Source organism: Hylobates moloch, unplaced genomic scaffold (genome assembly GCF_009828535.3).
Source record: "Hylobates moloch isolate HMO894 unplaced genomic scaffold, HMol_V3 SCAFFOLD_21, whole genome shotgun sequence".
Lineage (NCBI taxonomy): Eukaryota > Metazoa > Chordata > Mammalia > Primates > Hylobatidae > Hylobates > Hylobates moloch.
In genome coordinates this window covers 23,365,822-23,380,203 of record NW_026652296.1, presented here as the reverse complement: position 1 = coordinate 23,380,203, position 14,382 = coordinate 23,365,822, and the positions used below count along the sequence as shown (strand labels likewise).

Below are 14,382 nucleotides of genomic sequence, written 5' to 3'. Positions count from 1 at the left end.
GGCTGATTTTTGTATTTTTAGTAGAGATGGGGTTTCACCATGTTGGCCAGGCTAGTCTTGAACTCCTGACCTCCAATCCGCCCCCCTTGGCCTCCCAAAGTGCTAGGATTACAAGCGTGAGCCACTACACTGGGCCTATTTTTATTTTTTTTGAGACAGGGTCTCACTCTGTTGCCCAGGCTGGAGTGTAAGTGGCACGATCATGGCTCATTGCCGCTCTGAACTCCGGGGCTTGAGCAGTCCTCCTGCCTCAGCCTCCCGAGTAGCTGGGACTACCGGCAGGTGCCACCATGCCTGACGATTTTTTTGTGTGTGTGTGTGTTTTAGAGATGGGGGTTTCACCATGTCACTTAGGCTAGTCTCGAACTGCTGAGCTCAAGCAATCCACCTGCCCCAGCCTCCCAAAGTGCTAGGATTACAGGCGTGAGCCACCACATCTAGACGGTTTCTTTTTTTTAAAATATAGGATTTTACACCTAGAAATTTCCCTTTAAGTTCTCTTTTACCACATCCATATATTTGGGTATGTTGTATCATCATTTTCTTTCATCTCAAAGTATTTTCTAAGCTTTTTGGTGATTTATTCTTTGACTCACTGGTTATTGAGGAGCGTGTTGTTTAGTTTTCACATTTTAATTTTCCAAATTTCTTTCTGTTATTGATTTCTTACTTCAGTCTATTGTGGTTGGAAACATACTTTGTATGATTTCACTCCTTTTAAATTTATTGAGGCTTGTTTTATGGTGTAGCATATGGTCTATCCCAGAGAATGTTCCATGTGCACTTGAGAAGAACGTGTATCTGCTGTTGTTGCGTGGCTGGTATGGTTTGAATTTGCATTTATCTTATGAGTGAGGTTGAGCATCTTGTCATATGTTTGCGAGCCATTTGTTTGCTTTTTCTGTAAACTATATGTTGTCATTTTTCTTATTTTATGGGAGCTTATTATATACATGCTAAGAAAAAAAACCACCCTTACCTATGATATGAGTTGCAATTATTTTTCTTTGTCCTTTGAACTTGTTTATGATGTCTGTTGAGCCATTTCAGATTTTTATGTAGATTGATTTATCATTTAAAAAATGGTTTCTAGGTCTTATGTCATGTTTAGGAATGCTTTCCCCATTCAGAGATATGAAAATTCATTATCTTTCCCCTTTATACACATATATACACATATATATACATATATACACATATATACACATATATATACACACACATATATACATATATAAATACATATATATACATACACACACACACACACACACACACACACACACACACACACACACATATACATATTTTTTGTGGATATGAGGTTTCGCCATGTTGTTCAGGCTGGTCTCAAACTCCTGGACTCAAACAACCCTCCTGCCTTGGCCTCCCAAAGTGTTGGGATTACAGGTGTGAGCCACCACGCCCAGCTCCTCCCCTTTTTAGAGTTTTATTGTTTGAGTATTTTGTGGTTTAAATCTGATTGATTTGTAATTTATTGGCATATATAGTGAGATTGAGATCCAGCTTTGTTTTCTGATGGCAGATTGTTGGTCCTAACTCCATCTTAAAAATCATCCACCTTTTTCTCACTGGTATAAACTGCCATCTTCATTATGTAGTACATTCCCATATATTTCAGGACAACTTTTGGGTTCTCTCTTCTGTTCCCCTGATGTACTGATGTGCCAATAGCACACAGTTTTAATTACTGTGTCTTTATAGTAAGGTTTACTGTCTGGTTGGGCTGTTTCTCCCTCATTACTTTTCTTTTTAGGAGTTCTCTGGCTACTCTTATTCATATGTTTTTACTTACAAATTTAGAAATTGACTTGCCTAGTTAAAAAAAATCTTCTTGGTTTTTTTTTTTATTGGGATCACATTGAACTTTTAGATTGATTTATGAATAATTTTTTTTTTTTTTTTTTTTAGACAGAGTCTTGCTCTGTTGCCCAGGCTGGAGCGCAGTGACGTTATCTCGGCTCACTGCAACCTCTGCCTTCCGGGTTCAAGCGATTCTTCTGCCTCAGCCTCCCGAGTAGCTAGGACTACAGGCGCCCTCCACCACACACTGCTAATTTTTGTATTTACAGTGGAGACGGGGTTTCACCATATTGGCCAGGCTGGTCTCAAACTCCTGACCTCATGATCCGCCCACCTCGGCCTCCCAAAGTGCTGGGATTACAGGTGTGAGCCACTGCCCCTGGCCGATATTTTTATAATGCTAAGCTTTCTTTCATTTTATTTTCTAATTGCAATTGGTATATATACACATAACTGATTTGAGAATGTTAACTTAATTCCCTGCCACTTTACTTAATTTGCTTTTGGTTTAACAGTTTTGCAGTAGATTCTCTTGGATTTCCCAGACTTATACCTATACCAAATACTATAATAATACTTTTTTTTCTTTTTTTGAGACAGAGTCTTGCTCTGTTGCCCAGGCTGGAGTGCAGTAGTGTGATCTCAGCTCACTGCAACCTCCACCTCCCAGGTTCAAGCAACTCTCATGTCTCAGCCTCCAGAGTAGCTGGGATTACAGGCATGTGCCACCACACCTGGCTAATTTTTGTACTTTTAGCAGAGATGGGGTTTCGCCATGTTGGCTAGGCTGATCTTGAACTCCTGACCTCAGGTGATCCACCTGCCTCTGCCTCCCAAAATGTTGGGATTACAGGTGTGAGCCACTGCACCTGGCCAATAATAATACTCTTACCTTCTCTTTTCTAATTCCATTTTATTCTTCAATTTCTTTTTCTATTCTTTTTTTTTTTTTGAGACAGAGTCTCACTCTGTCACCCATACTGGAGTGTAGTGCCATGATCTCCACTCACTGCAACCTCTGCCTCCTGGGTTCAAGTGATTCTCCTGCCTCAGCCTCTTGAGTAGCTGGGATTATAGGTGCCCGCCACCATGCCTGACTAATTTTTGTATTTTTAGTAGAGATGAGGTTTCACTATGTTGGCCAGGCTGATCTCGAACTCCTGACCTCAGGTGATCCACCTGCCTTGGCCTCCCAAATTGCTGGGATTACAGGCATGAGCCACCGTGCCTGGCCTCTTTCCTTTTTTTTTTTTTTTTTTTGAGACAGAGTCTCACTCTGTTGCTCAGGCTGGAGTGCAGTGCTGTGATAATGGCTCACTGCAACCTCAACCTTCCAGACTCAAATGATTCTCTCACCTCAGCCTCCTGTGTAGCTGGGACTACAGGTGCACGCCATCATGCCTGGCTAATTTCTTTTGTGTACTTTTGGTAGAAATGGGATTTCACCATGTTGCCCAGGCTAGTCTGAAACCCCTTAGGCTCATGTGATCCTCCTGCCTCCGCCTCACAAGATATTGGGATTACATGCATGAGCCAACACACCTGGCCAAATTTTTGTGTTTTTTTTAGAGATGGTGTTTTACCACGTTGCCCAGGATAGTCTGAAACTCATGGGCTCCAGCATTCCATCCGCCTCAGCCTCCCAAAGTGCTGGGATTACAGATGTAAGCCACCACACCCAACCCTCTTTTTCTAAGCTAATTGTATTGGCAAGTATCTTAGAATGGGGTTAACTGGTGGACATGTATTTTAGTTCATTCAGGCTGCTGTAACGAAATACCATAGACTGGGCAGCTTAAACCGTGAACATTTATTTCTCACAGCTCTGAAGGCTGGAGAGTCCAATATCAAGGTGGCAGCAGATTCAGTGTCTGATGAGGACTCTCTTCCTGGTTTGCAGACAGCCACCTTCTTAATGTGTCCTCACATGGCAGAGAGAGACAGGGCTCTGGTTTCCTCCTCTTCTCATAATGGCGCTAATCCCATCATAAGGACTCCATCCTTATGACTCATCTAAACCTAATCACCTCCCAAGGCCCACCTCCAAACACCACCACACTGGGGATTAGGGCTTCGACATGTGAATCTGGGGTGGGGGACGCACATTCAGTGCATAGTGATATCCTTGTCTTTTCTGGGTTCTTTCCCTGTAAAGGGGCTTTTGTAGGTCTTGGCTCCTAATCAACTCCACCAGACAACACCCCTCAGGACCATGCACAGGGCATGGCACATATAGTAGGCATTTTGGAGGCTTTTGCCTAACTATGGAAGTGACTGCAAAAGAGGGCAAGTGTCTGAACAAGGTCTTCCACAGAAATCATAATAATAGCCAATTAGATATTGAGCACTTTCTATGTGCCAGGCGCTTTACAAATATGACGTCATGCTTTCCTCACAATGAGCCCCACGTTATGTAGGAACAATCACATTCATTCCCATTTCCTGAGGCTGCATGGTTAGGAAGTTGCAAGCTGGCATCTGAACCTGGCATTCTGGCATTCTGGCCCCAGGCCACCTGTATATATATATATATATATATGTGTGTGTGTGTGTGTGTGTATATATATATATATGTGTATATATATATATATATATGTATATATTCTTTGGAGATGGAGTTTTGCTCTTGTTGTCCAGGTGGAGTGCAATGGCACGATGTCTGCTCACTGCAACCTCCACCTCCCTGGTTCAAGTGATTCTCCTACCTCAGCCTATCAAGTAGCTGGGATTACAGGCATGCGCCACCATGCCCAGCTAATTTTTACTTCTAGTAGAGATGGGGTTTCACTATGTTGGCCAGGCTGGTCTCTAACTCCTGACCTCAGGTGATTCACCTGCCTCGGCCTCCCAAAGTGCTGGAATTACAGGCATGAGCCATTGCGCCCGGCCCCACCTGTAGTTTTTGACTGCTCTGTGATGCTTCTGCTTCCCTGGAGGGTCTAAGATGTGGGCGATGAGGTCATAGGTTGCCCTCTGACTCCTGTGTTGCTTTGGGCCGTGGGGTCATTGGCACGGTGGGCGGGGCACCAGAGGTGGGTTCTGACACCGCTCTCCTGAACCGTGAGCATCCCAGCTCTGCTGCACTCACTTGCTGTGTGGCCTTGGACAAGGTTTTAGTTTCTCTGAACCTTGATCCCATCTGTAAAGTGGGTGCAGTTACAGTCCCTGCTTCACTGTGCTGTTGGGACAATTAAGAACCAACTGTGTGTAAAGCGTCCAGCCTTGTGCTTGGCGTTCAAGGCCCTGCCACTGCCTCCTCTTATTCCCTGGAATGATAATAACAACAGTAAACAACATTGTGTGCTGTTTATCGTGCACTTATTCTTTTCCTGCCACAAGGACTCGCACTCGTACTTTTCAGTTGTCAGGTTTCTATCCCCATTTTAAAGGGGAGGAAACTCACAGGCAAAGTGACTTGCACAAGAAAATGTAGCTACTAAGAAGTGCAGCCAGGACTCGAACCCAGGTTTGACTGGAGTCCTCACTTTCAGCTCCTAAGCTCCTGGCCTGCTCTCCACCCTTAGAAGAGGTGAGATGATGTTCTTCAGAGTCAGGAAGGAAGGGGCTGGTGTGTAGTGGCTGAACAGCAGTGTGTTCTGAGCATCCGTGAGCCAGGAGGTGAGAGAGAGTGTGTGGTACCCTGTGGTTGGGCTGATCATTGTGGGAGAATGGGACACGCCGTGGGAGACGGCAGCAACACCAGCTGCAGGGCCGTGTGGACCCAGGTGATGGCTTTAGGCCTCATCCACAGGGTTACGATGGGAAGCTCTTGAATATTTTTTAAAAATTCTCACTTTAGAAAATCATGACAAAGTCATTTCTAAATGTCAACTGATACAGGGTGTAAAGTGAAAAAGGGATTTTCCTCTCCCCATCCCACACTTTTGAGATGAAACATTGTGATGAATTTGGAATCATTCCAGAGCTTTCTTTTTTTAAAGTTTTTTTAATTTTTAATTTTTATGGGTACACGGTAGGTGTATATATTTATGGGGTACATGAGATATCTTGACACAGGCATACATTGTGTGATAATCACATCGGGTAAGTGGGGTATCCGTCACCTCAAGCAGCTATCATTCCTTTGTGTTACAAACGATCCAATTCTACTCTTTTAGTTTTTTTTTTAATGATTTTTAAAAAATTTTTTTTTGAGACATGGTCTCATGGTCTCACTCTGTTGCTCAGGCAGAATGCACGTGTGTGTGTGTGTGTGCAATTTCCTTTCTTTCTTCCCTTTTTTTTTTTTTTGAGACAGGGTCTCGTTCTGTCACCCAGGCTGGAGTGCAGTGGCGTGATGATAGCTCACTGCATCCTCAAACTCCAGGGTTCAAGTGATCCCCCCACCTCAGCCTCCCAAGTAGCTGGGACTACAGGCTAATTTTTAATTTTCTATAGAGACAGAGTCTCACTATGTTGCCCAAGCTCAGCCTTCTTTACAGAGATAATAGCAGCTCATGTTTGCTACAGGCACGGCACCACACTAAGCCCACTGCCTGCATTATCATGTTTGATTGCTCACAACCCTATTATGCGGGTAGCATCGTCCCCATTTTCCAGAGGAAGAAACTGAGGCCCTAATATGCCCAGAGGAGATTCTACACTGCTGCCGCCTTCTTTTCACTGAAACAGTGTGTTGGGGTCTCTTCTCGGGCCACTCTTAGCTCTCATTCTTTGTAATGGCTGCACTGCTGTCCACTTGATGACTGGAGCCCCTTTATTTAACCAGCCCCACTTTGAGGAACACGTAGGTTGTTAATGGCTTTCTGTGGAGAGTTTTATGTGGGGGAGGCCCGGTTGTCTGTGAGGTTTACAGAGCCGCCTCTGGCTGTGGGGGGAGGGTGGACTGGAGGGGCCCACACTGCTGTGTCCAGGCCCAGGATCACAGGGCCCTGGCCTGAAGAACTGGAGATAGACAGGGTGGAGGGGAGGAATGCGCTTGAGGAAGATTCAGGAACTACCCCAGGGCTCCCCAAGGGCAGAGCCCCACACAGGGCTTGGCACATGGCAGGTGCTCTGCGAATACCTGGAGAATGACTGGGGTGGGATGTGCAGGGGTGTCGCTGAGTCAGTGATGGGGATGGGGGAGGGGGGATGCAGGCTTAGCGGGAGGTGCTAGGCCACTTGGGGACCTGCTGAGCTCAAGGCACTGGGAATGCCAAGGGAAAAGTTCTTATGGCAGCAACTCAGCACCTCTCGAGGGAGCGAGCCATAGTGCAGGCCCCTGTCTGCTGAGGAGTCCAGAGCCCGCGGTGAGGAGTGGCTTCCCGAAGGAAAGGGGCCACCTTTCCCTGGGAACCTCAGGCAGCCCCAGTGTAGGGCCCCCACTGCTTCCCCTTGACCCTTGCAAGGGTCTATCTCTACCTTGGAGGCTGCAAGTGGCGGAAGAGATGAGGGGGGTTGGCCCCTCTCCAAGGAGCAACTCATGGTGACTCGGCAGTTGGGCCCCAGAACCAGGAAGCCCAAGGATAGAGCTCTGTGCCAGGGAGGAGGGTGGTCTCTCGTGAGGTCCCACAGCATGGAAGCAGCCCTCCCAGACTAACTCCCACCCTCCCTGAGTCATCGAGTGAAGAGCCGGGTAGCTTTCGAGACCAGCCCGGCCAACATGGTGAAACCCCGTGTCTACTAAAAATACTAGAATTAGCCGCGAGTGGTGGCATGCACCTGTAATCCCAGCTACTCAGGAGGCTGAGGCAGTAGAATTGCTTGAACCTGGGAGGTGAAGGTTGCAATGAGCCGAGATCACACCATTGCACTCCAGCCTGGGCGACAGAGGACGTGGAGGTCTCAAAAAAAAAAAAAAAAAAAAAAAAGGAAAAGAAAAAAGAAAAAGAACGAGAGAGCTTGGAGTGGCCTGAGAAGATGCTCCGAACACATTAACACACTAAGTGAAAGAGGGAGGCGGCAGTGTAGAATCTTCTCTGGGTATCTCAGGGCCTCAGTTTCCTCATCTGGAAAGTGGGGGCCACAGTGCTACCCGCATGACCCTCAGTGGGCCATTCTTGCTCAAGCACGTTCTGCTCGGAGCTTTCTCTGGGAGTGGGGTGGGCTGCTTTATCCTCTCACCCCTCTTCCAAGGCCATCTGGCTGCTTTGTGAGAGAGAGTCCCTGGGGGTAGGAGGTGGGGCCTGTGAGTTTCAGCCCCTGATTCCCACCTGCCAAGTGTGGTGGCCCCTTTTCACTCTCACCCATGCTGTGTGACTTCTGGCAAGTTCTTCAACCTCTCTGTGTCTTAATGCCCTCAACAGTAAGATAAAGACATGATTAGTATTTACCTCCTAGATTATCATGAGGAGCCAATAAGTCAATGTTTGCAAAGTACTTAGAGCAAGGTCCAATTCAAGGTCTGAGCTCTGGGAGTATTTGAATACCACGGAATGATATTTAGTCTTTTCAGTGTAGCATTGCAGGAACAAAGTAGGATGCAAATTATACATCCATGCCCATTTAGTCTTTTGTCTATTCTGCAAATAGTTCCAGAGCACCTAGTGGGTGTCAGGCCCGTCCTGGTCTCTGGGGGCATGGAGATGGATCCTGCCTGGCCCTGCCACCCGCGAGTGCACAGTGGAGGGCACTGGGTGGACCCCAGTTTGTTGACCGTCTTGCGTTGCTGTGACGCTGGAAGGAAACGCACCACCACACCCAGGTGTTTGTCTTCTAGGGGCAGAATTATGGGGCATTTTCTTTTATTTTTTCTTTTCTTTTCTTTTTTTAATCTTCCTGTAGTTCTCAAAGAGTCCACTCTGAATGATAAAAGTTACCATTTACGGAGGCCTGGCAACGTTCCGCGCCATCCTGAGCATGTTCTGTGTGCTTTTCTCATGGATTCTCCCAGCAGCCCTGACATGGGTGTTATTCCCGATCGATAGAGAGGAAAACTGAGGTGAAGGGCAGCAGGCCAGGATTCAAACCAGGGAGTCTGCTCCAGCACTCCGGCTCTTAACCTTGACCGTCTGCCTCTCCACAAACACCAGGATCAACCACCAAGACCAAAAAAACAGTCTCACAAACCAACAAACATTGCACTTGGTGGCGCAGGACCTTAGCTTGGTCTTAAAGGTCCCCGTTATGCTTTTTCTGAGTGCCCCAGTGGGGACTGGTCTTCATGTTTGTGAGTGCAGGGGTCAGGGGCTGTATCTTTTCTTCTTGTCCCCTTCAAGAGGGGACATGTATCCTTGATACTGGAAGGGCCCTTAAGGTCTAGCCCTGGCTCTCTGTCTCCTGTCATGGCACATCAGCCAAGTACCCATTCTCCCGTCTTTGATTACCTCCAGTGTCAGGGAGCTCACTCCTCAACATTTATTTTATTCTAAAGAAAATTCAGGCTCTTAGATAGTTCTTCCTTCATAAAAATGTTTTAAAAAAATTTTTACTTCCTCTTAAAGTCTCATAAACAAGTCCCCTGCTTTGGGGTCCTGAGGCAGGACCTGGCTAATTCGTCTCTATGTCCCCCTATAGTGAGGAGCACAGGGCCTGCTAGTAGGTACTATAAATGCTGCACCAGGAAGCAAGTGGCTAGGGGGCGGGCTGGTTGGGCCCCCATCAAGCCTCGGGCTGCAGGTAACCAGGTCAGCAGGTCCTGTGGGACACCAGCTGGGTGAGTGCTGATGGGCATCGTGACCTCAATGGAATAGGTTGCCATAGAAACTGACTTTGGACCTGTCCCCAGGTCCATTGACTTGTCCCTCAGGAGACCATGGTAATCCCTTGAGCTGTTCAGCAGGTCTCCCCAGGGCCTCCCCAACCCCACATTCTCTGAGCTGGGTGGTCCCCAGGGAGCATGCAAACCATACCCCCATTGTGCAGCTGGGTAGCCCGAGGCCCCATGGGCGCAGGGGACAGGCTGAAGTTCACACAGGCAGGGGGCGTCTCATAGCTGGGCTGGGCACTCAGGGCAAACAGCCTTGCCCGAGGACCCAGCCAGTCAGGGGGACTTTTCCCCACTCATGGGTTCTCAGAGAAAATTCTGGACCGATTCCCAGGCCTTCTGCCTCCCCAGAGAATAATCAGAACCGGCCTCCCTGGTGTGTCCAGAATCGCACAATATCAATAACGGCTGAGGTGCAGGGTGACCTGTGATGCCCCTAGCACCCTACAGTGTCTTGTGCACTTACCACAATGACCCCATCGTTACAGATGAGGAAACACGGCACAGAGAGAAGTTAAGTCACATGCCTAAGGTCACACAGCTGTTTAGGGGTAGAGCCAGGATCTGGATGTGGAGAGCCCAGCTCCGGAGCCCACTCTCACCACCATGCCATACCCTGTCTTGCTCTTGCTTTGAGAGGGTTGAAAACGCTTTGGGAGGGTTGAAAGATATTTCAGGTCTAGGAGGCTCTTAGCACTGGGCCTGCTAGAGCCATAGCCTGATGAACAGTGATCAGAGAGTGGGTGCCATTATGATTTCTCTTTCTAATGACATCCTCAAAACAGTACTGAGATGTCTGCTTTATCCCTGCTTTGCAGATGAGGACGCTGAGGCACAGAGAGGGGAAGCCACTTGCCTAGGGACACACAGCGGGGAGAGGTGGAGCAGGGCCTCTATTTCGAGACCCCTGACTCCACACCTGGTGTTCGTGCCAAGACCCCAGGCTGCCTCCCAGGTCCTCTGGGACAGCCCCTGCCTTCTACCAGGTGAGATGATGGCCCTATCAGGGCTCAAGATGGGTGGGCAGACCCCGGCCAGTCTGGGTGGGAGCTGGGACCAGCCAGGGCCTGCGGATGGGGAAGTGGGAGGCAGAGGGTGGTGGCAGGACTGTGGGCGTCAGGGGGCGTTTTCAACTTGGTTTACTCTGTGTTTCCGTCTCTCTGGACCTCCCAGGTTTCTGGCTCTGAAGTCCCTTAGCTCTTAAATAGTCATTCATTCATTCAGCTGTTTACTGAGCACCTACTGTGTGCCACACCCCATGCTAGGCACTGGGAGCACAGCAGTGAACAAGATGAACAAGAGCCCATGACACTAGTCACGTAACCACATGAATTCAAACAACAAAAACAAAACAGGACCACATGTTATCAAAGACAGACAGAAGTCGGGGGACCCAGTGAAAGGATTTGGGGAACATTTCCCAAGGAGGGGACTTCTGAGTTGAGAACGGAAGGAGGCACCAGTCACCCTGGTGAAGTGGCCAGGGAACAGCGTTTGGGCAGTGTGAATGGTATGTGTGAAGGCCCTGTGGCTGGAGTGAGCCCCCAGCCATCTCTGCTTCAAACCTCCCGCTGTACAGCCTTGGCTGCCACTTTTAGCACCTTTCTCCAGCGTTAGGCAATTCCCGTCAGCCACATATTCATTCAACAAACCCTCAATGAGCCCCCTCCATGTGCTAGGTGCCCGGGACATAGGCGTGGCTCAGACACTGTCCCCGCCAGGAGGGAGGGAAACAGTGACTCAGGGGGAGGTGGGTGGGTAAGGTCAGGGCTTCTGATTATGAGGCATTTCTTCCGTTCCTGGCGCTGGACCGAGGAAGCCCTTTATGGATGGATGCCATCCTTACGGCTCATTTTACAGATGAAGACATCGAGGTTTTGAGAGGCTAACTATCCCAAAGAGGCTGGTGCCCTGTCCCCCCTTTTTTACTTTTTCTTTTTCTTTTCTTTCTTTCTTTCTTTTTTTTTTTGAGACGGAGTCTTCCTCTGACGCCCAGGCTGGAGTGCAGTGGCAGGATCTGGGCTCACTGCAGCCTCTGCCTCCCCTGTTCAAGCGATTCTCCTGCCTCACCCTCCAGAGTAGCTGGGACTACAGGCGCGTGCCACTATGCCCGGCTAATTTTTTTTTTCAGTAGAGACGGCGTTTCCGCGTGTTGGCCAGGCTGGTCTCGAACTCCTGACCTCAAGTGATCCACCCGCCTCGGCCTCCCAAAGTTCTGGGATTACAGGCGTGAGCCACCACGCCCGGCCCTGGTGCCTCTCTTTGGGCCTCGTTTTCTCCATCTGTGGAATGGGTGGGAGGGAGGCCGGCCAAGGGGCCTCAGCAGCCCTGCCTGAACAGTGTCTTCTCTCTCTCCAGCCAGGACCATGGGCAGCAACAAGAGCAAGCCCAAGGACGCCAGCCAGCGGCGCCGCAGTCTGGAGCCCACCGAGAACGTGCACGGCGCTGGCGGGGGCGCTTTCCCTGCCTCGCAGACCCCCAGCAAGCCAGCCTCGGCCGACGGCCACCGCGGCCCCGGCGCGGCCTTCGCCCCCGCGGCCGCCGAGCCCAAGCTCTTCGGAGGCTTCAACTCCTCGGACACCGTCACCTCCCCGCAGAGGGCGGGCCCGCTGGCCGGTCAGTGCGCGGGCGGCGCGGGGTCCTTGCCCACCTGGGGCCACGGCGGGGAGGCGGCGGGGCTGTGTGCCCGGGGTCGCCCCCTCTGCGCAGGCCCTTCCTCTCGCCAGGGGTAGCGCCCCTGGGTGACTTGGGTGTGCGGGGAGGGCCGTACACACTGGGAAGCGTCCGCACCGCCGCCGCTGGCTTTGGGGAGGAGCAGGCGCGGAGGACGCGGGGTCTGGTGATGGGGTCCTATTGGGACGCTGAGGCCCACAGAGAGGGGCGGCGCGGGGACCGGGCCTGCTGCTACCTGGCGCCCAGGCCCTTTTCGTTGCCTGGGTCCGCCCAGAGATGAGTCGGGACGCGCGGCCCACGTGCGGCGGAGGGGCTGCTGGGTCGCTCGGGAAACGGGGCACCAGGCGGCCCAGGCTGGGCCCGCGCCAGGATGCGCCCCTGCGCCCTCTGCTGGCGCTGTGCGGTCACCGCAGCCCCGGAGAGGGCCGCTTGGAGAGCCGCGGCCGTGCCCCAGACACTCCACGCAGACTTCACACTCAGACCCGTGCACTCTCCCCACAGGCACACGCTGGGCCACACACACGGCTACACCCCCGCCCGGGACACGCACACATGCGGAGTGGAGGCAGGGTCACAGACACCCGCAGACACATCCCCAGCCCAGCTGTACCCAGATGCAAACTCACATGCACAAGTGACCTCACACTTGTAGCTGAAGACACACGCACATGCCGTCAGAAGCGCATTCAGAGACACACACAAGACACAGACACACGCTCAGCTGGAAATCACCATCGTGGCCGCCAAGGCGACAGATACACACAGGTGCATCGAGAACATGCGAACACTCAGAGACACCCGGACAGGCTTGGACCCCTCAGACGCAGACGCACGCCCAAGAGAGAAACAGACCCACAGACGCGCCATTCATTTGTTCAAGAAGTATATGTGGCGCTCCTACTACAGGCCAGGGCTCCTCTGCTGCCCGGGCCCCAGCGGTGCAGACAGAACCCACCTGGGGGAAGGAAGCAAAGGGCAGCTCGCGGAGGGTGTTAGAAGTGGCGCTGCTGCGAAGGCACAAAAGAGGCAGGGAGGGAGGGCTGGGGGATGTGTGGAGGTGGAGGCTATAGCTTAAAATGGTGGAAGGGGGTAGGGGCTCCTTTTTGAGGGGGCAGTTACTTGGAGCCAAATCTTCCTGGACACCAGGAGCCCCCAGAGTGACACACTTTACAGAGAGAGAGCGAGCCTCCTGGGGCAGTGTTCTTTATTCACCACTTTGTTCAGCCTATAGCTCTTTCTTGAGCACCTACTATGTGCCTGGCTCTGGAAACAAAGCAAAGATGCTTGTTATTGGCGACTTCTGGTCCTAGAGCAAGATGGGCACCAAACAGATAAGCCAGCACCCAGCACTGCCCAAAGCCCTGGGGATGGACGCGGACAGGAAGGGATGCTCCCGCTCCCACATACCCTTGCAGGGATGCGCAGATACACGGATGCAGTGGACACGTGCACAGACCCATCTTCACTGAACCTGACTGTCTTTGGGCTGAGCACTTGTGGTGTGTGGGAGACAAATCCACTCCTCCTGGCTACAGGGCCCTCCTACCCATGCCTTCCCTGGCTGTGGCCCCACCGTTCTGACACACCCCACCCCTCTCTGCAGGTGGAGTGACCACCTTTGTGGCCCTCTATGACTATGAGTCCAGGACGGAGACAGACCTGTCCTTCAAGAAAGGCGAGCGGCTCCAGATTGTCAACAACACGTGAGTGCCCCCTTCCCTATTGCCCCTCAGGGCTGGGTGGTGGGACTTCAAAGCGGGCAGGGGCTCATGCAGGATCTGGCATCAGGGCAGCACAGTGCAGAGCCCAGGGCAGTGTGAAGCCCAGGGCAGTGTGGAGGCAGGTGCCTGCTGCACTCTCGCCCTGGGCAGCACCTGCTGTTGCTCCCCCAGCCGTGGGGAACTCATCCCAATCCCTGGCTCTCGCTTGCTCCCTCCAGCCCCCTCTCAGCTTCTCCCTCTCTCTGCTTCTCTCTCGCTGGCCCTTAGGAGGAAGGTGGATGTCAGGTGTGTACATGCTCTGTGGGCGGCGGGCTGGGTGGGGTGCTTTGCGGGGGGTGGGGGCTGCTGTCTGCATGTGCTTCCACTCCCTGCCTGTGATCTCTGGCTCTCTTGGCTGCTCCTCACCTCCCAGCTTCTCCTCTCCCCCCTCCACCAATTTGATTAGGTCCTGGACCTTAACGCGGGCTGCGATCAGGGGCCCTTCCATTGCACTCTCCTGCACACCTCCTCCCCATC

The 14,382-nt window shown here is 51.3% G+C and overlaps 1 protein-coding gene across 5 annotated transcripts in view; it reads left to right on the top strand.

The window, feature by feature from the left end:
* SRC (SRC proto-oncogene, non-receptor tyrosine kinase) overlaps positions 1-14,382 on the top strand; it is a 77,568-nt gene that overhangs the window by 44,232 nt on the left and 18,954 nt on the right. For 3 of the 5 annotated variants that reach the window (XM_058433010.1, XM_032142417.2, XM_032142420.2), the window contains exons 3-6: positions 10,291-10,458; positions 11,831-12,088; positions 13,749-13,848; positions 14,134-14,151. In XM_058433010.1, the coding sequence (XP_058288993.1) occupies positions 11,839-12,088; positions 13,749-13,848; positions 14,134-14,151 (368 nt within the window). In that variant the 5' untranslated portion in view covers positions 10,291-10,458; positions 11,831-11,838. The remainder of the gene's footprint in view (positions 1-10,290; positions 10,459-11,830; positions 12,089-13,748; positions 13,849-14,133; positions 14,152-14,382) is intronic. The other 2 variants (XM_032142419.2, XM_032142421.2) reach the window with 2 other exon arrangements.